The sequence below is a fragment of the Onychomys torridus genome, chromosome 22 (assembly GCF_903995425.1).
Source record: "Onychomys torridus chromosome 22, mOncTor1.1, whole genome shotgun sequence".
Classification (NCBI taxonomy): Eukaryota; Metazoa; Chordata; class Mammalia; order Rodentia; family Cricetidae; genus Onychomys; species Onychomys torridus.
Window position 1 is genome coordinate 7,469,986 of NC_050464.1, and position 22,483 is coordinate 7,492,468.

Here is a 22,483-nt window from a genome sequence, read left to right on the forward strand (position 1 = left end):
CAGAAAAACCTTGTCTCGAAAAGCAAAAACAAAATCTTAAAAAAAAAAACTAACAACAACAACAAACAGTCAATATTCTGACAGTGTGGGATGCTCAGTGGAGGGGTCTGCCTGTCCATGAGAGGAGAGCAGTGAGGTGCTGATACAATCACCACCGAGTGGTCTAACCAGAAACTGCTCCTCTTTGTCATGAGACCCTCCAAAGAGCCATGACACCCTGTATCTTTTCAAAGCTGAGGTGAAATATGGCTGAATTTTACTTAAGTCTATTTTGGTGATCCAGACAGCCCAGGGTCTGAAGAAAATTAGCTGGTGGTCTGAAAAGCACAGTACTTCCCACCCCCCAAAGCAACTCTGCAATCCGCTTGTTGTAACCTCCACGAGCCTACTGCGTTAGTAGGAGGAAGCAGCTTCATCAATTTGTATTGGCTTCATTGTTCTTTGGTTCAAAATAATTCACAATTTCCATTATGATTTTTTTTCTCTGCCTGTGCATAATTTAAAGACTTTGGCTTTTCTGTGTGTGTCCCCTGAAGAGGTCATAGATGTTGGTGATGTGTTCTTTGGAGTTGCATGTGTTTGCTCCAGCCAGAATTGATTCTCTGTTGTATTCTGGCTCCTGAGTCTGTGTATTAATCCAAACTTTTAGTTGAGTTGCTTTATCATTTTGCTAATTTCAGGTCTTTTGTTTTTCTGGTCAGGATGGTAATAGTCCCTGGGACTCTGTCAGCTTTGCTGGGCTAACATGTAGATTCAAATGTGTAATGTAGATTCAAATGTGTAATACTTCCTTTGGGTCTCGACTCCTTTGCCATTGTCTTAATTTGTGTATGTGTGTATGTATTATAATCATGTGTATGTATTTATGTTTATGCAGATAGATGTGCAAAGCACATATGAGTGTATGAGTATGAAGACTAGAGGTCAATATTGGTGTCTTCCTATATTGCTCTCCATCTTAGTGTGTGTGTGTGTGTGTGTGTGTGTGTGTGTGTGTGTGTGTGTGTGCGCGCGCGCACACGCGTCCTTATGGTGCATGGGTGTATGTCTGTGCACACGAGTGAGGTATGTATGCACGTATCTACATATGTATGGGTATGTTTACCTGTGCATGCTCACATGGAAGCCAGAGATAGATCTTGGATGTCTTCCGTCACTCTCCACCTTGTTTTTTAATTTAATTATTTATTTTTGTCCACTAAGTCCAGAAGACAGTGCCAGATCCCTTGGAGCTGCAGTTACAGCTGCTCCAGAGTGAATGCTGGGAACCAAACTTAGATCCTCTGCAAAAGCAGTGAGTGATCTCAAGCACTGAGCTAGCTCTCTAACCCCTACTTTTGTTTGAGACAGGGTCTCACTATGTAGTCTGGCTGGCCTTGAACTTGCAGCTGTCTCCTGCCTATATCTCCTGAGTGCTGGGATAGGCCACTATGTCCAGCTAATTATTATTTATAAAAATATATTTAATACACATTTACTGATATGTGCATGTCTATATACTCATTTAGTTTGGCTTTTGCAGATGCAGCCATACAAGAAACTTAATAGAGCATCTCAGAAACTCACATCAGAAGCTAAGTGTAAACCCTTTATTTTATGGGACATTTGTCACAGAGCTTTTATGTCTGCCTGTCCTTGCAGCTCAACCGTGACACCCAGTACCTTCACTTCTTCTTCTTCTTACCAGGGCTGGTCTTGCTGGTCTGGGTGGAAACCATGTCCTCTTTAGGAGGACTGGGTGTGATTGGCAGCAAGGATGGAGTCTCTAACGGCTCCTTGAGCACAGTGATGTCAATATCGAAGTCTTGTCTCTTGGCCTCTTCTTCCCGTAGGAGGTTCAGCCTAAAAATCAAAATGAGAACTTAGCTGTTTTTTTCCTGTGAAAATTTGAAACCAATTTTAAATATTTATTTTTATTTTTTAAAAAATTGGGGGCTGGAGAGAGGGCTCAGTGGTTAAAAGCATTGGCTGCTCTTCCTGAGGTTCTGAGTTCAATTCCCAGCAACCACATGGTGCCTCACAACCATCTGTAATGAGATCTGGTGCCCTCTTCTGGCCTGTAGACAGAACACTGTATGCATAATAAATCTAGAACAAAACAAAAACTTGGGGTTGGGGATTTAGCTCAGTGGTAGAACGCTTGCCTAGCAAGCTCAAGGCCCTGGGTTCGATCCTCAGTTTAAAAAAAAATTATGCCGGGCACTGGTAGCACACACCTTTAATCCCAGCATTTGGGAGGCACAGGCAGGTGGATCTCTGTGAGTTCGAGGCCAACCTGGTCTACTGGAGTTCCAGGACAGATTCCAAAGCTACACAGAAAAACCCTGTCTCAAAAAAACAAAAACAAAACAAAACAAAAAAATTATATGGTACCTGGGTGTGGTGGTGTACACCTTTAATCCCAGTACTTGGGAGGCAGAGGCAGGTGTATCCCTCTGAGTTCAAGGCCAGCTTGATCTACATAGTGAGTTCCTGGCCAGCCAGAGAGCTACACAGAGAGACTCTGTCTCAAGACAGAGTCTTATATGCACATGAGTGCTGGTGCTCTTGGAATCCAGAAGTTTAATCCCCTGGAGCACAAATTACAGATGATTGTAAGTCACCTGACATGGCTGCTGGGAATTGAACTCAAGTATTCTGTAAGAGCAATATACATTCTTACCCCCTGAACTACCTAGGTAGCCCTAAAACTAGTTTTTATGCTGTTTCAGCAGTGCTTGTGAATAAAATGGTCTATTGTATTTAGAGTGTTGCTCCAGGTAACACCTTCATGTTGATGATGTGACCTGGGGTGTTTTTCTCTGCAGCTAAGAAGCTAGAAAGCAGTCTGGTGAGGTCATTATATCTTCTGTCAAACCTGAGTGCTGAGCTTGTAAGCTTCATCATACCCAGCTGCAAAATACACAAAAGCTTTGGAAGCTCTTGGAAGAGCAGAGGGCTTTTTTTTAAAAAAATCTTTTTCCAGTGCTAGGGACCAAATCAAAGCCTCACATGTATTAGGCAAGTGTCTACCTACCACTGAGCTGCATCTCTAGTCCTCAGGTCTTTCTCTTTTGTGCCATTAGAGACTGGAACATTGTCATGTAGGGCATACAGTATGCTTCACTGTAAGCCTGTGGTCCTGTCTTCAGGTAGTTCCTGAAGACAGGAAAGAAAGCTGAGCAGGCACCATAGAGGACAGGTGGGGACCCGTCCTACCTGGCTTCCAGCTCTTCATTCTCTATCTGCCTCTGCTGGGCCAGTGCTGCTTCCTCAAGCCGGTTTTCCTTCACTTTCTCCTTGAGCATCTCCTCACGTTTGTAGGCACTGAAGAGCACGTTCACAAAGAACACGTAGAGGTTGTTCACCCACATGTTGAGTTTCTCTTTCTGTTCATCTTTGGGTTTTTCATATTTCTCTGCAATGGGGTGTAGTAAAAACAAACATTAGTACCAGGTGTGTGGTGTCTCTGTCAGCTGTGGGGACACAGGGCCACTGCAGTCTGTGAAGACTGAGAACATTGTGAAATGCACTCCACAACTGGGAGGAGCAAGTGCCCAGTGGCCCAGGCTGGTTGTCAAGCTTGCCTGTCAGCCACCTCCCACGTCTTTGTTTTTCTTGAATAGCAGAAATGTTTTGTTGTTATTTGTTCTGGGTTTTTTTGAGACAGGATCTCACTGTATAGCTCTGTCTGACCTGGAACTCACTCTTAGACCAGGCTGGCCTTGAACTCACAGGGATCTGCCTGCCCCTGCCTCTTAAGTGCTGGGAGATTAAAGGTATACACTACTACACCAAGCTTTTTAAAAAATTATCTATCATCTATCTATCTCTATCATCTAACTATCTATCTATCTATCTATCTATCTATCTATCTATCTATCTATCTATCTATCTATCTATCTATGGGGGAGAGGTGTATGTGCACGTGTGAGGGAATACAGAATAAGTTGTGAAGTCCCTGGATCTGGAGTTACAAGCAGTTGTGTGTGGAACTCAACTTTGGTCCTCTGGCAGAACAATTATGTGCTTTAAAATTTTTTTAAAGATTTAATTTTTTATCAGATTTGTTTTATGTGTGTTTTATCTGAATGTATACATGTATACCTCATGAGTGCTTGGTGTCCACAGAGGGCTAAGGAGAGCATTGGATCCCCTGGAACTGGAGTTACAGATGATTAAGAACCACCATGTGGATGCTGGGAATTGAACCCAGATCCTCTGTAGGAGCAACAAGTGTTCTTCACCATTGAGCCATCTCTCCAACCCTGAAACATGTGCTTTTAACCAAAGAGCTATCTCCCCAGTTCCCTGACTCTTTAATAAGAATGTCTTCATCAGTGTATGGCAGCACACCACTTCTCACATTCAATTTGAGATTTCCAGGCCCTGAGTTTGCACCAAATGTCATACTTGAGGCTACAACTTAATAAATTTCATATTTATAAAATTATTTTGTTACTCAAGAATAACAATGTATTCTTTTGCCAACATAAATGCCATTTTTTGTTTACTGAAATTAAGACCTAGCAATTAGCATTATTTTATGATTTCCTCAGACATGTCAAACATGTAAGGAGAAATCAGAGATTCCCAAATAGCACTCCTTGCCCTTCACGAAGCGAATGCTACTGAACGGCAGAACTGTGAGAGACTCTCTAGTGGCATCTCCAGCCTCAGCCAGAGTGGCATTCAGATATCTGGGACAAGTACACGACACCATCTGTTTCCTGCATATTCAGAGCCTGAGTGCCACTAAGATAAGAATAGCTTTGTTTCTGAGTGAGCTCCCGCTTCTAGAGAACTGGAGATCCAAACACTCCCCAGGAGCCCACATCTTTCTTCCCTTTCTTTCTGAGATAATATTGAATTCTTTCAGATCACCATAACTTTTCCAGTCTTTTTGGTGTGGGGTTGAGACAGTTGTGTAGGCCAGGCTGGTTAAGAACTCACTGTGTTGCTGACAAGGACCTTGAAGTCATGATTCTCCTGCCTCCACCTACCAAGTGCTGAGATCACATATGTGTCCCACCATACCTGGTAATTTCTGTAGCCTTTGGAGCAACCCTAACTTGTTTGTCACTTGGCAAATTTTAAAATTTAAAGAGTTGGTGCCAGGATTATAGCTCAGTGCACTAGGAGGCATTTGCTAGCACATGTGACAGCCTGATTCCATCCCCAGAACTACAAAAAATAAATCGCAGAGAATGGAATTATATACAACCCAAGACTCCAATTATTAAAGTCAGAACAAGTCTGAAGATGAAGAATTATAACTTCTTAAATGCTCACTCAACTGAGAAGCCTAGCTAGAAAACAGTAAGTCACAGCCACGTAGATGAGGTCATCAAAGGAAGTGGAATTATGTGGGCCAAGAGAATGGCTTTGACAGCAGCCAAACCAGCAGCCAAACACAGCAGCTGGCACACAGTGGACATTCAATGACTGAAAGGGCCGGAAGCACCAGGGAAACCAAGGTACAGCTAGAGCTGAAGACCAATTGCCAACAATAATATAAACAGAGACCATATTTCAAAAACAAAAAGAGAAAGTAGATATGACAAGGGTAAAAATGCTTGCCACCCAGCTGGACAACCTCAGTTTAATCCCTGAGACCTGCATGGAAGGAGAGAGAGAAGTTGTCCTGACCTCCACACACACTGTGGAACACTCACGCCCACACACATAAGTGCCTACAGACATACACAAAACAGACACAAGGTGAATTTTTTAAAAAGGCATTAATTGGATTTCCCTTTAGAACTCTTTCTGTTCTGAACTCTATGTCTTGATCAGGAAAAGTTTCCACTAAGAATAGCCCTCAGAGAGGATGATGGCCACCATGGGAGAAACATTTGCTGCCCTTTCTGATTCACTCCTCTAGGGCAGATTCTGGAGGCTGCTCTGTCCTGAACACAGGACTGATGGCGGCCCAGAACCACCACCTATGAGGGCCAGCAGCAGCTGGGCAACAGTGAGCTAGGGAGGGTACAGGAGGAGAAACTGCAGCCTTCATCAATCAGCAAGTGCAGAGTTGGCAGGTGAGTTTGGGGGAAACGCTTCCTGGACAAAAAGAGCACGTGTGTGGCTTGTATGGGGGATGCATGTGTGCACACCCCTGGGAATGTGTCATTAATGAAGAAAGTGCTAAGCAAGGGACAGCCATGTAAGCCATATACCAAGAAGACAGAGCTGTAAGAGAGTTCTGTGTGGCGCACAGCCTGCTATGGAGTACAGTCAGGAAGGAGGAACCACAGGGCCTGCTGTGTCATAGGACCTAGTCAGTGACACAATGGAAGAAAATCCCCAATACTGTGTTCACACAGTAGAGCTAGGTGAGCCTAGTGGAGGAGGAGGAGGCTGGAAGCCCTTGACTAGCGTGCACAAAACCCTGGGTTTGATCCCCAGTGCCACATAAAACAGGTATAGTGGCATACGCCTATTATTCTAGTATTTGAGAGATGGAGGCAGAAAGGGTCAGAAATTCAAAATCATCCTTAGCTACATTTAAAGTTAGAGGCTAACCTGAGCTACATAGTGAGTTCCAGACCAGCCTGAGATACACAAAACTAATTCTCAATAAATAAATTTTAAAAAGAAGGTGCAGGAAGGTGTTTTGGTACACACCCTCAATCCTAGCACTCAGGAGGCAGAACAGGCAGCTCTCTGTGAGTTTGAGGCTAGCCTGGTCTACATAGTGAGTTCCAGGTTAGCCTGAGCTGCATAGTTGAACTCAGTCTCAGAGTGTGAATGGGATGAGATTATGGCTAGAGAGAAAAGCTGACTGCTGTAGGTGTGGCCAGCAGTGCTGCCCACCTCTAAGAGGGAGCGTCTCAGGCCTGAGGAGGCTGGGAGACAGCTGAACCAGAACGTAGTACTGGTGCTATAGCTTGTGTCGGAGTACTTGTCCAGTTCACAGGAAGCTCAAGGTCCGATCCTGAGTAGTGCTCCCTGCCTCCCAAAGCCAAAAGATGCTGTGAAGTTCCATAGACCGTAACTGTATATAATGTAGAAGTGAACACAAAGGTTCTCAGCTGGAGCACTCACCATGTGGAGACATAAACACCAGCCCTCTTCCTTGAGACTTGAGGTTCATTTTGGAGCTTTTGTCCTCAAGGGACTTCTTGAGCTTGGGCTTTTTAAAAAACAACACAAGGGAAATGTTACTCTGCAGCATTCTAAACTAAAAGCAGTCTTCTATGTTGTAAGTACTCAGGGCATTGTTAATGAGGCTCTTCCTCTTTTGCTTCTGTTGTGTTTAGAGACTGTCTCAGACTAGCCCTTGGCTCAGCGTGTGCACCAACACGCCCAGCTGGATTGTTTTAGTTTAGTTTCATTTGTTTATTCTCTCTATATAGCCCAGGTGGGCCTCCAACTCAGAACTACAGACCAGGCTGGTGTGAGGCTATTCTTGTTTTTGTGTTGAGCTAGTTTCGCTTTTTTTTGAGGCAAAGTATCCGTGTGTAGCCCTGGCTGGCCTGGAAATCTCTATGCAAACCAGAATGCACTCGAACTCACAGAGATCTGCCTGCCTCTGCCTCCCAGGTGCTGGAATTAAAGATGTGTATCACACTGGGCACATGCCATTAATTCCAGGAGGCAGAGGCAGGTGGATCTCTGTGAGTTTGAGGCCACCCTGGTCTACAGAGTGAGTCCCAGAACAGCTAGGGCTACACAGAGAAACCCTGTCTTGAAAAAACAAAAAACAAACAAAAAGGATGTGTATCAATACACCTGCCTCATCTATTTTTCTTTTTCTTTTTTTCTTTTTTTACTATAAAGTATCTTATTTAAGCTTGGGTTTTATCCCAAGATCAAGGTTCAATCTGGCATAGTCTGTTTGTTGGCAAAGTCTTGAGATGGCCTGGGCATCACATGGTGAGAGACAAGGAGCTAATTTGACTCTTTTTCCACTGAATAAAATATTGCAATTTGGAGCCAGAGAGCCTGCTCAGGGGTCAGGAGCACTTGCTGCTCTTGTGGAGGACCTGAATTCAGGTCTGAGCATCCATGTTAGCTACAGCACATCCAACACCCTCTTCTGGCCTCTGTGGACATACACACTCACATGTGCACACACATGCATAGTTTGAAAATATTGCATTTTGGGGTGGGGGCTGAAGAGATATAAGAGCACCTGGGACTCTTTCAAAGGAGCCAGGCTTGATGTCTAGCATAGACATGGCTGCTTACAACTGTCTAGAACTCCAGTCCTAGGGTTCCAGTGTCCTCTTCTGGCTTCTGTTATGCACCAAGTACATAAAATACACATGCAGGCAAAACACTCACACACATAAAAATAAACTTAATAAGATTTCAGTTGGGCACATGTGGTGGTAAATGCCTAGACTCCAAGCATTTGGGAGGTAGAAGCCGGAAGATTCACAGTTATCCTTTCTTACATAGGGAACTTGAGGCCACCCTGGGTCAGACCTTCTTGGAAAAAAACAAGCACACATACCCTCCCCACACAGTGGCAGAGACCTTGCTAGCATGGACTAGACCTGAGTTCAACTGCCAGCACCACAAAATAAAATTAAAAAATAACAACATATAAATAAGTAAAAATGAAGTGTTTATGACAATCAAACCAACCAATTTGTATTATTAAAGGAACAAATAACAGTTCAGTTCCAGCACTACTGGAAAGTCGTGTGTGTGTGTGTGTGTGTGTGTGTGTGTGTGTGTGTGTGTGAAGATCAGAAGACAACCTGTAGGAATCGTTTTCTCCATCTACCATGTGGGACCCATGGGCAACTCAGGTAGTCAGGCTCTTGGTGGTACTTTCCCTGCTGAGCACACCCTACCCATAGTTTTAATGACCACATACATGTGGTAGCACACATACTTCTGTCTCCATCTGGAATTCACCCTTGTCCCCAGCTACCTGCTGTCACTGCTTAAATGTTTTACTAGGCACCTGAAGCATGTCCATAATCAAGCTGTAACTTTTGCCCTCCAATCTCATCCCTGACGATTCTGGTCTTTAACATTATACTAAATAGTAACTCTTTATTCTCCCAGGTGCACAAGCCAAAACTCCCAGGCTCACCTTTACTCCAAAGCCCCGTGGTCCTGAGCCCTCCTCCCATCCTCTGACAATGATGTTTCCAAGAGCTTCCCAACTGGTTTGTCAACAGAGAAGCCAGAGAGAGAGTCTGCTAAAAGATGTGCTATTCCAATGGCTTCCCACCCCATTTCACTCGGCATTAGCCATGCCCTTCACATCCTCTGGCAGTATGAAGATGTCCAGCTCACAATGACAGGGACAGATTGGAGAATCAAACTGCCTAGGCACAAGATCCCAGCTGCACTGCTTGCTGGATATGTGACCACAGGCAATGATGTAACCTTTTTGCTCCCAGAAGTAACAACAAGGCCTGAAGTTCATGGGAGGCTTCTAAGTGAGTCGACCCCTAGGAAGTGTTGGACACCTGGCAGGGCCCTGGAAATGAAGGCTGCTGCTATTCACTTGCTTCTCTCTCCACGAAACACCAGCCTGTGAGGTCAGCAGGAGATGAAATGTCCAGGGCTGTTCTCAAAACAGAGTGGTTCTCTTCACATAACGGCCACGGGGTAGTCACTGACACTGTAACATGTGGTCAGGACATGGTGAACTGAACAAACTAACCTCTGATTTCCTGATTTTACTATCAGGTAAAACACCTATCTTGTCAGAGGACGACTTGGCACTGCTGAAGTGGACGTCAGAGTCATGGCTTGTGATTGCACTCGGGCTCCTGTGGACGCTCTGAGGGAGGAGAGGCATGTGAGTATGGTTTCCATGCACATGTGCATACGAGTGTAGGCATACACATACACATGTGATCCTTTGGTAAGGTGTCACTGATGTGCAACAAGCTCACTATGAGCATGTATCCACACCTGGAAAACATCACCTCAGACAAGACAGTGAACACACTTATCACACCCAACTTCCCTGACCTCACTCCAAAATCCTTCCCTTCCCCATTCCCAGGGGAAGGGCTGCTTTCTACCGCAACACTTGGCACTCTATAATTTTATATAAATTGAGTACATGCTGCAAGCCACAGAAATAGGAAGTAGGAACTCCACAAGCACTGACAGGGCTGACCCATTGGAGCCAAGGGCTCTGGTGCAGGTTGAAGCCAAAACGTAAGATGTTTTGGTGTTAATACCTTTTGAATGTATTAGCTGTTTCTTGCAGTGAATTTCTTGTGTTCTATTGTAGCTTTCCCATTTGATTCTTTTCCCAAGATCTTCTAACAGTGCAGTTGATCATTTATCAGGCACAATTTCCCCTGTACAATTGGGGTATTTGGATAACATCCCCCAGCTGTGTGTGAAAACAGTCACACAGTCAAAACTTGCTTCCCACAACCAGGTCTCTGTTACTTCGCCAATGTAAATGTAGATGCCTGCCATCCTGCCATTATCTTCATTGGCAGGCATTTGGTCAGTGTTAGTGTCCAGGCAAAAGTATCTCAATTGAGTCATTCTTAGACATCCAAGGACATAAATTACAACATGTCTAAAATTGTTGATTCACAGCCTTAGAGAGATAGGGAACAAGTGTGCCCTGGGCTCACCCTGCCAGCAGATAGGAAAGTGCTGCCCCAAGCTAACCTTGCACTAACAAATTCTTAACTCCTTGTACTTTCACCTTGGTTTGTTAATCAGCTTATTTATTATCTAACCACACTTAGGAATGCAGTATTATACATGGATTCCCCCTTTTCCCTTCTTAAATTTCCCTAATTGATTTAAGGTCTCTCTCCCTCTCATTTGACCCTGTTCTCTTTAGGAGTTCACTGAGGCTATTACAAGTCACCACCTCCATGAGTCATGAAGACAGCTTGACAGTCACTGCCTGGTATACATTTTTTTTTTTTTTTGAGCTGAGGATCGAACCCAGGGCCTTGTGCTTGTTAGGCAAGTACTCTACCACTGAGCTAAATCCCCAACCCTGGTGTAAATTCTTATCTGCTTTTATGACCCTGAAAGAATTCAAGCCTTGTGACCTTGCTTTGGCCAGAGAATTGCTGATTGTATGTGTATAAAAACTGGAAACTTCTGAGACTCAGAGTAGAACTAAGGTAGAACAAAGAGAGACTCAGGTTAGAACAAAGAGAACAGTAGAGAAATGTATGGATAGTCAGGCAAGAGAAGAGCTAAGAATGAGAGCTGAAAAGAAGTTGTGGATTTAGGAGACACTTACTTAGAACAATAAAGTGGATGGACTGAAAGAGCATGGCATGTGTAGATTTATTCATACCCTAAGATAAGTAGATTCCTAGTTGGTTGTAGATTCTACCATGGACCCTGGGAGAAAGCTTTTGGGGCAGCATCCTAATAGCTTTTGTTAATGACACACTCCCTTCCTTTTAAGGCAGGATCTCATGTAGCCCAGGCTGATGTTGGACTCAATAGATAGCAGAAAAGGACGCTGAAGTCCTGATCCTCCTGCCTCCACCTCCTGAACGTTGGGATTGCAACCATGCACCACCATGCCTGATATATAAAGTGCTAGGGATGGAACCCAGGGTTTTATGCATGCTGAACAAGCACTGTGCCCGGTCAGATTTAACTGGTATTTTTTCTATTAGTTTTTCCATGTCCTTTAAAGCTTCATCAAAAATGAACAGCCAATAGGACTTTCTCCTTTTATCTAGTTGACCACTTTATCACTATTAGATGAGACTCTGTACCTGGTAACACCCTTTACCTTATGTGATGGTTTGGATGTAAGGTGTTCCCCAAAGGAGCATGTGTTAGAAGCTTGATCCTCAGATGGTAGAACCATTGACTGAGAGGTGGGGTGTTGGGGACCAGCCTGACTATCAAACAGTTCTTGAAGGGAGGAGTGAGGATTGAGGAATAGTAGACATGAAAAATAGAAGTGTAGATGAAAAAGACAGAGTCACAGAATAGCATTGGGAGGGCTCTGGGTCAATACCACAGTTGCCCTGAGTTTATTCCTCATGGGCTTTTTATACTCCAGAAATGGGAGAGGCAAAAGACCTCCCCTTTTCAAGGTCAAGGTACAAAGTACAAACAAGTGTAGACCCTTCCTTAATTTTCAAAACACCTGGTAAACACACTTTATGGAAAGGCATCTTTTAATTAGTCCTTGAAGTATAAGATACCTCGTAACCATGCCTTTGGCCAAAACATCCTATTATGTAGCCTTGCAAGGCAAAACAAACTTGAACTCTCTGACCCTGAGTCAAGATGGAATAAGGCCTCACTATGGAGTCTTTGTGGGCCCCCACATGAGGGGATTATGAGAGCTCAGATAGAATCAACTGATTAATCTGCTGGTGGCTTTGTAACTTGACACATTATTGGGAAGACATGGGGCCGGGCTGGAAAAAGAAGATCATTTCATGGTGTGGGGAAGAGTCTGGACTAACACACTTTGAAATATTTAGTCCAATACTGACCACTGTTAGCATGGACACCAAGCTCCCTGCTTTCCCTTTTCACACAGTCACGTCTTTATATTTAGAGTTGGCTCATTGTAGCCATTTGATAAGGCTGATGTGTGCCTCTGTCTGGGATGCAGCTCATTCTGCTATTTGTTCTGTTCTTGGTTTTCATTTCCTTTTCTTGCCTCCTTTTGGATGAAGTATTTTTTAGAAGATCTTCAAGTTTGTATATATGTATGTGTGTGCAGTGGCTATGAAACCAGAAAGAGCTGCTGGATCCTCTGGAAATGGAGTTCCAGGTGGCTGTGAACTACCTGTCATGGATCTGAGAACCCAGGTCCTCTGCAAGAGCAGCAAACACTTTTAACCTCTGGGTCATCTCTTTAGCCCCTAGACTGACTTTTTTTTTTTAATTCTGCTTTATCTCCCTTATTTTTATTTTACATTCATTGGTATTTTGCCTGCATGTATGTTTGTGTGTGGGTGTCATGTGGGTGCTGGAAATTGAACTTAGATCCTCTGGAAGAGTAGCCAGTGCTCTTAACCACTGAGCCATCTCTCTAGCCCCATACCCTACTGGCTTTAACTACAGGTCATTGGTATTAGAGTGGTTTACAGCCGGGTTCTTTAACTTGGCAAATCTACCTTCAAGGTATATCATGCCACTTAAAATGATAGAATTTTAATAATTATTACTTTTTATTTGTACATGTCTAAGACACGTGTGGGTTCTGAGGATCAAAGAACTCAGGTCATCAGGCTTGGTGGCAAGTGCTTTTAACTGCTAAGCCATCTCAGTGGCACTGTGTTAGAACTTTAAAACTCTATTCCCATCTCTTCTTCTCCAACCCTCAGGCTGTGCTTATCCTTTTCATGAGTACAGTTATTGTTGCTTTGGACAGTCAATTATCTTTTGAAGAGACATTTGAAAACAGACGAATCCACCAAGTTATTCTTCCCAGCATTCCTCTGTCCTTCAAACAGACCTCCTCTCCATCACCAGCATTCTCCTTTTCTCCAAGAACGCCCTTTAATGCTCCTTGTGTTTGCTGGTCTGGTCATGAGTTCTTTCAGCTTTCCTATGTCTTAAGAGGTTTTCTTTCACCTTCACTTTGTTAGTCTCCATTATCTTATTGTGGCAAAAAATAAATATAACTTAAGACTTAACATTTTGATGAAGGAGGATGGAATGAAGTCAAAAGAACATGAATCATGAAAGAGAAAGAGGAAATAAATGTATTTTCTTCTAGTTTCAACTCTGTCATAGTTGGGTGTGTTTTTTCTCCCTGCTGGTGGATGTGTGAATTCAACTTCCTGGGTAACAAAGCAACAAGAACCATTTTTTCATCCCCCAGGAATCTAGCCTGTCATTCCTGTGATTGTGATTGTGATTGTGAGGCAGTGTTTGTGAAACCTGGGCTTTCTTTTTAGTTCTACTGAGCATCAGTGCAATAGAGTCAGGTCATTGATTTTATTGGTTGCACTGACCCACTCAGAAAAGTGATTTTTAACATTTGTTTTGGGAGAGAGGTTTTATAACCTGAAATTTCCCCTTTTTTCCTTCTGCTTAAAACAATATAAAATTATTTCCTTCTAGTTTTGCTTGATGGTTCTTTCTTTTAGCATTTTGAATAGAGATGACTCCCCAAGCTCTGTTGGTTCCCAAAGTTTCTGGTATGAAATCTACTAGTCTTACTATGGATCACCTGAATGTGACACTCTGGAGGCTCTGTCTTCCGGTGGTGGTATTATGATGGTCAGTGTAATTCTCTTAGGGGTCATCCCACTTGGAGTTTTCTGATGCTCATATTCATGTCTTCATTAAATGTGTCATGAGCTTTCCATCATCTGTGTGATCTCACTCCTCGTTTAAGAGTATGTACCTTCGTCCATTTGATGGTGTCTGATTGCTTCTCAGTCTTTCTTCTTCCTCTTCCTCACACTTGATAACTTCAGTTGTCTGTTTTCAATACCTGTTCTCTGCTCACTCAGATCTGCCTCTGAATTCTATTTGTGAGTTCTTCCATTTAAGTTCTTATATTTTTTTTCTCTAGAATTTCTCTTGTAAAAGGTTTTCTGCATCTTTGTTGGCATTTTCACTTTGGAAATATGTCACTCTTTCTCTTTATTTGTTTCTTTTGTTGGGAAGGGACACAGGTTAGAGAACAACGTCTGGAAGTTGGTTGTCTCCTTCCATCATTTGGGTTCAAACTCAGGTTATCAGACTTGGTGGCAAGGACTTTTAGCCATTGAGCCTTCTTGTCACACTTCACCTTCTTTATCTCTTCAACATTTTAGGCTTTTTGTTATTGTTGTTGTTTGGTTCCTTGGTTTTTTGTTTTGTTTTTTTTTTTTTTTTAAACAAGGTTTCTCTCTGTAGCCTTGGCTATACTGGAACTCTATCTATAGAGCAGGCTGGCCTCAAACACCCAGAGATCCGCCTGCCTCTACCTCCTGAGTGTTGGGATTAAAGGTGTGCACCATCATGCCTGGCTTGGTCTTGCACTTTTGATCCTCCTGCCTTCACTTCCCAAGTGCTGGGATGACAGGCACACCCCAACCCTTTCAGGTAATGACGATCATGTCTTTATTGTTTGTTTTGAAACAGGGTCTCACTATGTGGCCCTGGGTGGCCTGGAACTCTATATGTAGACCAGGCTGGACTTGAACTCACAAAGATCCACCTGCCTCTGCCTCTCAAGTGCTGGGATTAAAGGTGTGCAGCACCACTGTCCTGCTCACTTTAGGCATTTTAAAATAACTGTTTTAAATTCCTTGTCTTAGAAGACTGTCATCACATCTTTCTCTAAAGTCTCTGAGGGCTTCCCTTTTTCCTTAGAATATGGCATATTTTTCTTTATATGCTCTGTGATTTTTTTGTTGTCATTTAAATCAATATTTGAATCCAATAATGTGGTACCTCTGTGTATCAGATTCTCTTTCTTTCCTACAATTTGCTAGTGGTTTTTTTTTTTGTTGTTGTTGTTTGTTTGTTTGTTTTGGTTTTTTTTTTCTTTTTGAGACAAAGTCTCACTATGTAGCCTTGGCTGTCCTGGACCAAGTTGGCCTCAACTCATAGAAATCCACTTGCCTCAGGTCCTCTAAAAGAACAGTAAGTGCTCTTAGCTGCTGAGCCATCCCTCGAGCCCCTCAGCTTCATCTTTGAAAGGTAGTTTTTGCTGAGTATTGAATTCCATGTAGATGAGGGTTTGTTTTGGTTTTGTTTTTAGACTATTGACTGGGCCTTTTTAATGCCTGGGCCTTTGTGGGCAATTTCAGATTTTGGAGCCTTCCTCCCGTGTGTGACATGCTTCTCAGCTCCAGCATTGGAAATACACCTATCGAAGCCCCTTGTGAAGCCTACTCCATTTCTCTCTGGTGAATCCTTTCCTTGGCTTTGTGTAGCTTTTCACACATGTGTGCTCACTCAGCTGACAATACAAGGGTTGGAGATGTCTGCAGACCTCTGGAGAAAATCACTCCATCTTGCCTTCCCCCCACCACTGTAGCTTATTAAGTTGCTGAATTGAGAGAAAGGCTGGACTCTACTGTGTTTTAAGGTGACCATCTCTGAGGGCCAGTTTCATCCCAGGAAGGAATAGTAATAACTTTGAGACAGGTGAACTGCCAGTTTGCAGACAGTGGGGTGGGAACTAGCCCCTGAGCTCTAAAACCAACACAGAAACTACGGGTCATGATGCACTGAGAGCCGGGTGTGAAGGTGAGTAGTGTCTGTGGATGTCCCCAGTCTGGCTAGTCATGCCCATGTTACCAAGCTGATGGGAAAGACATCTGCTGTGCTTTAAGTGTCCTGCAAGACTCATGTGTAAGTTGTTAATCTGACTACAGTGCTTAGACTTTGGGGAATGGTTAAGGTTAGATGAAGTCACCATGGTGACACCCTGCCAACAAGAAGGACATAGTTAGATTCTAGTGCTTAAGCTTCCAGGACTATAAGCTGCATCTCTGCTTTTAAACACAGTTAGTTTCCTTTGTTACTTTGTTATGGTGAGGAAGACTACTGTGGCCTCTGCAAATTGTACACAGATTCAAGGTGGACACTCACTCGCCTGGAGAAGCACCCCAGACCCAGGTGGTGACCCTTAGCCAGCTCCCTGATGTGTCTTCTCCTCAAATGAAGGCATACCTGGCTAATGTGATAGGTAGTGAGATGCTGAAAAGTATGTGAAGTCCCCAGCTTTCTGTAAGGTATCCAAGGTACAGCCCAGGGATTTGTGTGAGATCTGTCTCTTGGATCACAGTGAGAAAGCTCCCCACATGAGCAGCTCTGAAGAGTTTCCCAAGCTGGGTGTGGTGGCAAACACTTTTAATCCCACCACTGGGGAGGCAGAGCAGGTGGAGCTCTGTGAGGCCCATCCAGCCAAGGCTACATAGTGAGACCCTGTTTCAAAATAAATAAATAAAAGAATCTCCTAGCCATTGGGCTCAGGTGACCCCTAGAATATCTCTTGTGGCTCCAAGTGAATGTCTCAAACATTGGAAACCCTGCAAATCCACTAACACGAAACTCCCACTAAAAGCCTGTTATGTCTGAATCTGATCCAAGTCTCATTTCCTTATCAGTGAGGGTCCTGCTCTGCCAGGGCCTTACAGTGACCGATGGCATCCACCCTGTGAGAAAGCTTCACATTCAGTGATCTGTGCAGGACTGCACACACACCCAGGAACTGTTTCCTGGCATCTTTGCTCTCAGCTGGGCTTTCCACTCTGCACACTAGACAAAGCATCTCATGGTACCTTGCCTCGGATTTTCCCTGCTGTCCAGCTGCTCTTCACACTGACCTTCACTGTGCTGTTTCCACTGTAGCCATTGCCAGGAAATATATTTCCCTAACTTGACAAACTACAAAACCACACGCTCCTTCCAACAGTGAAAGACAACATATGTTCTCAAGTCCTAAATTATCTCTTGGAAGTATATAGAATAGAGGCCTGGACAGTTCTGGTGAGACTAACCACCCCAGGCTGAAGTCACCCTTGCTTCATGAACTCTACCATCCTGCCTGTCACCTGGTTTAGTATTGTATGCATGCTGCCGTAGCGGTTTCCAGTGCCATCATCATATGGGACTTTCAAATAGGATCTTGTCATCTGGTCAAATATGCAGCAAAGTGAGAAACACAAGAGAGCCTCAAAGAATTCCAGGAAAACCAGCTGCAACGATAAGAAGTTAGGAGGTCTCCTTTATTCTCATATTCTAGAATGAACCAGTGGTTGCCTGCAGAGTTCCTGCTACACATGTGTGTGGAACACACATATGCATGGGGAGGCCAGAGGTTGACACTGGGTGTCTTTCTTTATTGCCCTTCACCTTGCTCTTTGAGACAGGATCTCTCACTGGCTTGGAGTTCACCCAAGGATCCTCCTGTCTCCACGTGCCTGGTACTAGTATCAGGAGCATGTACCACCACACCTAACTTTTCACATGGGTTCTGGGGATCAAACTCAGGTCCTCATGTTTGCACAGCAAGCCCTTTACCAGCCAAGCCCTCTCTCTCCCCCTAGGCCCTTTCTAATATTAACCTCTGGTTTTTGAAAAGGCAGCTGTGTATAGATGCATATCCCACTTTTTTTGTATACATAAAGCATAAGAAACATGCAGATTAAACTGGACCTGTATCATTTCTTTTACACTAATTTTTAAAATTTATGTATATATGTGTGTATGCCATTTGTAGCAACACTTTACAAACCTCAAGTTCAAAATTGCTGTCAGTTCCATCATACACGAAGGGGCTATCATCCGCTATCACAGTCATAAATTTGGTTGCAGTCAAGTCCTTATTTATCATCCTAAAGTCCTGTCAAAAGATAACACCAACCATAGATGCCTATAATTACACATGGGTATGTATTTTAATGTCCATTACAGCAACGTAACACCTTGATAAAATGTATCAGAAGTCAGTATTTTAAACATTTATTATTTTGGAGCTATAGTGCCAGCACTGTAGAGGTTGAGGTAGGAGGATTGTAAGTTTGAGACCAGACTGGGGTACACAGAAAGACCCTTCTTTAGATAAGAAGGGTGGCTGGGTGGCTGGAGAGATGGCTTACTGTGCAAGCATGAGGACCTGAGTTCCATCCCCACTATCCATGTAAAAAGCCACACACAACAGCAGTAAATACCTATGATCCAGTGCTAGGGAAGTGGAGGGTAGACCCCTAGGGCTTGTGGGCTGGCACCCATATTAAGTGGCTCTAAGCACTGTGACTCCAGCTCCAGAAGATCCCAGGTCTTTTGGCCTTCAAGAACACATGCACACATGTGTGTATACTCACACACAAGCATACACACACACATATACATAAATTTTAAAAATTAGTGTAAAAGAAATGATACAGAAAGTTATCATTGTATTGTCTCTAGGAGAACAGTGGACATTAATTGGCCACTGAGGTATGACCACTAGGGGATGCTAAGACCACCAGTGAAGGTTTATGGAAAGCAAAGGATCAAGCTGGTTCCATGTGAGCCACTAGGGGAATCCCATCAACACTAAAAGGAAACATAATGGGAAAGACCAGTAACCCCTGCGGTTTTGCAGAACACAAAGCATCTGAATCTAACCAAGTCTCTGTTACTGACTGCCACTGTCTCGGACTTGTGGGGAAAAGAAGACATTAATCCTGACTGTGAGGGTGCAGTCAGTCACACCCGGCGTGCTTGACCTCTGCAGAAACAAATGAGCAGGAGGAAAGAAGAGAATGCACAGCTGTGTAATAGACCACCCCCAAATCAGAGACTTTTAAACATATTTCCCTACATTTAGACAATAGGTTTTTGTCACTTTTGATATATATACAATTCTGTTAAACTCCTAAATACTCTCATTAATACTTTATTATTTCCAACCCATTATTTGTATTCCCACAAGTACAATTTAAAAATTAAAGAACGAAGCTAGCAGTTGTCAGTTGGAGAACACTGTATACACAACATGTCAATTGCTTTTCAAACTTATGACTTTGGGTTTTTTTTTTGTTTTGTTTTGTTTGTGTTTTTTGAGACAGGGTTTCTCTGTGTAGCTTTGGAGCCTGTCCTGGATCTCGCTCTGTAGCCCAGGCTGGCCTCGAACTCACAGAGATCCACCTGCCTCTGCCTCCCGAGTGCTGGTATTAAAGATGTGCGCCACCACCGCCCGGCATTTTTCTTTTTTCTTTTTTTTAAATATTTTTTGGTAACATTTTTATATTTATTTTATTTTCTGTATCTGAGTGTTCTGCCTGAAGTATGTATGTGCACCATATTCATGCCAGGAGGAGGTCAGGAGAAGGTAGCAGACCCATGGAACTGGAGTTACAGATGACTGTGAACTGCCACATGGGTGCTGAGGACTGAACTCAGGTTCTCTGTAAAGCAGCAAGTGCTCTATGCCACTGAGCCAAGTCTCCAACCCTAGTGCTTTATTCTTAATGATATTTAGGGTGGACAAGATGCCTGAGGGGGTAAATGCACTTGCCACCAAGCTTGATAACACCAAGCACACACACACACACACACACACACACACACACACACACACACACACGCCCTGAATCAATAATAAATACAAATGTTAATATAAAAACGGTTTAAGTGGCATTTGTCTCCATGGCCACATGTGCATGAGAAGCTGTGGCAGGGCTCAGGCCTTCCTGTCCCCTGTTCTGTGAGCATGGCAGACAGGCATCCCTGTGCCCTGCCTCTTGCTGACATGGGTGTCTCCTGTGAAAGAGGACTTGTAAGCATTTGGTGGCCATGAAAGGTCTTCACCTCCATAATTACGTAGCATTGATTTAATTAAAAGCAAAGTGCCTATCAACATAAAGGCAATATCAACCATGAGAGTTATTAGGCTTACTTTCAGCATCCAGAGGAAATTCCTCATCTTCATTGTAAGCTCATAGGGTGGGGATTCATTCTGTCTGCAGTAGGTTGTGTAAATCTCCCAGCACTTATCAATATAATTCATTGAGTAGAGTGTCCGCTGTTGCTCACTGAATAAATGACCTAAAGATACAACATACAGAAGTGATTACAGGGATGAGAGAAGGCTCAGTGGAAAAACAAACTCTGTTGTGCAAACATGAGGACCAGAGTTCAGATCCCCAGTACCCAAAAAGCATGTTGGGCACTACCTACCTGTAACCCTGGAGGCAGATGGGATTCCCAGGGCAAGCTGGCTAGCTAGACCAGCCAAATCAGTGAATTCAGGGTTCAGTGAGAGACCCTGTTGTAGTGGATAGCCAACCCAGCATTGGCCTGGAAGTTCCAACCCCCATTGAGGCTTCAGTAATGATCACGCCCACAAGACGGGGCAGAGGAGAGAGCCGAAGACGGAGGATCAGGAGGAGGTCACTCTCTTGGTTCGGGGCTCTGGATGCTGGAGGTAGACCGAGCAGAGTTCTCCAGAGAACACCGCCGGACTGCGCTATACCTTTGCCAGACCCTGCAACCTACCCCTTCATTTGTAAGTTACCCCACAAAATAAACCTCCCTTTTAACTACGTGGAGTGGCCTTAATAATTTCACCAATACCCTGTCTCATAAATAAAAGTGAAGATCAATGGAGGAGACACCTGGTGTCAACCTCTGGCTTACATGTGTACATGCACACACACACACACACACACACACACACACACACACACACCTGCAAGTGTCTACATACATGTAAACGTACATACACATACATACCACACATGCAAAATTATTTATATAACTACTTTTTAAAGATAGTAAATGTAATCCTATTATTTTTGTATTTACCTTTTACCTGGCAGGCATGTGGATGAATGTTCTCAGTCATCAGTTTTGTAAAACACAAATAGAGTGATGGGCTTCTGTTCCTACAATGGAAAGATACCATAATTAATTATTCCAGGAGGTGGAGCTTAACTTACCTCTTCTGAAGTGTGAGCTGGACTTGACAACTGGCTTCTAAGGAATAGACTATAGAAAGAGAAACAGTAAGTTTATAGTAGAGAAGTCTACCTGGCAATACTTTACTCTGTGAGCACTAGTAATAAGCCATATTGAAGGTATGTGCTGCTGATACCATACTGTGAGGAGAGTGGTTCTAGCTGGGGAGGTGGCTCAGTTGGAATAGCATGTATTCCAACTATGTAAGCTGGAAGCCCCGAAACCCACACAGAACAATGTGTCTGAAATGCCAAATAGCAAAGGGATCTTGTGGAAGGTGAGGACTGGTACCTGAGATAGTCCTCTGACTGCCACATGCATGCTTTGGTGCCCTCGTGCCTGCACACACACACACATATATTACACACATACATCATACATGCACATCGTAAACATGCACAAAAAGATCTAAAAAGTTCAAACCTAGTATTCTGCCCCAAGTCTCTCATCTCAGTACAACTGTGAGAAGACATCACAGTATAAAGCCAGACCGTGAGACACTTTACAGTGTTTTTAAGATGGGAAGGTTGTGAAAGACAGAGGCTGAGTAACTGTCACAGACTGGAGGGTCTGAGACACTTTGGAGGCAAAATGCAGCGGGAGCTCCTGGGACAGAAAAGGGTTTATGGGAAAATGGCAACTCTTGGCTGGGGATGCAGCTCAGTAGTAGAATGTTGGCCTAGTGTGCTGTGGCCTCAGGTTTCAGTCCTCACCTTCCACCATGTTTGAGAGAAGGCTCTGAGGTCAATGACACTGTGGCAGTGTTGAGCCCTTGCTTTTGGTGAATCAACTATGGTGAGTGAGAGGTTGGCACCAGGGGAACCTGGGTGCAGGATGCATAGGAATTCAATGTACTTACTGCCAACACTTCTGAAAATCTAATTATGTAGTTATACATGCTATGTTAATATGTACACACTATATATATTAAATTTATACATGCATACACATAGAGAAAAACAGAAAGACAAAGAAAGAGAGACAGGGTTTATGTAGCCCCAGGCTGGCCTTGAACTCATTGTACAGACAAGAATGACCTTAACTTCTTTTTTAAAAAAGACTGATTTTTGTTTTTATGTCTCTGTGTGTATACATGTGTACATATGTGCAGGTGCCTGCAGAGACCAGAAGACAGAACTGAATCTCCTGGAGTAGTAGATACAAGAGG

At 43.5% G+C, this 22,483-nt stretch overlaps 1 protein-coding gene across 3 annotated transcripts in view; it reads right to left on the reverse strand.

Annotated features, from left to right (window-relative positions):
• Positions 1–1,592: 1,592 nt before the first annotated feature.
• LOC118572298 (radial spoke head 10 homolog B) overlaps positions 1,593–22,483 on the reverse strand; it is a 48,148-nt gene continuing 27,257 nt past the window's right edge. For all 3 annotated transcript variants that reach the window (XM_036171813.1, XM_036171812.1, XM_036171814.1), the window contains exons 12-19: positions 21,163–21,242; positions 20,255–20,403; positions 18,104–18,211; positions 17,421–17,564; positions 9,611–9,730; positions 7,027–7,114; positions 3,199–3,397; positions 1,593–1,842 (exon numbers count right to left, since the gene is read on the reverse strand). In XM_036171813.1, coding sequence (XP_036027706.1) covers positions 1,665–1,842; positions 3,199–3,397; positions 7,027–7,114; positions 9,611–9,730; positions 17,421–17,564; positions 18,104–18,211; positions 20,255–20,403; positions 21,163–21,242 — 1,066 coding nt within the window. In that variant the 3' untranslated portion in view covers positions 1,593–1,664. The remainder of the gene's footprint in view (positions 1,843–3,198; positions 3,398–7,026; positions 7,115–9,610; positions 9,731–17,420; positions 17,565–18,103; positions 18,212–20,254; positions 20,404–21,162; positions 21,243–22,483) is intronic.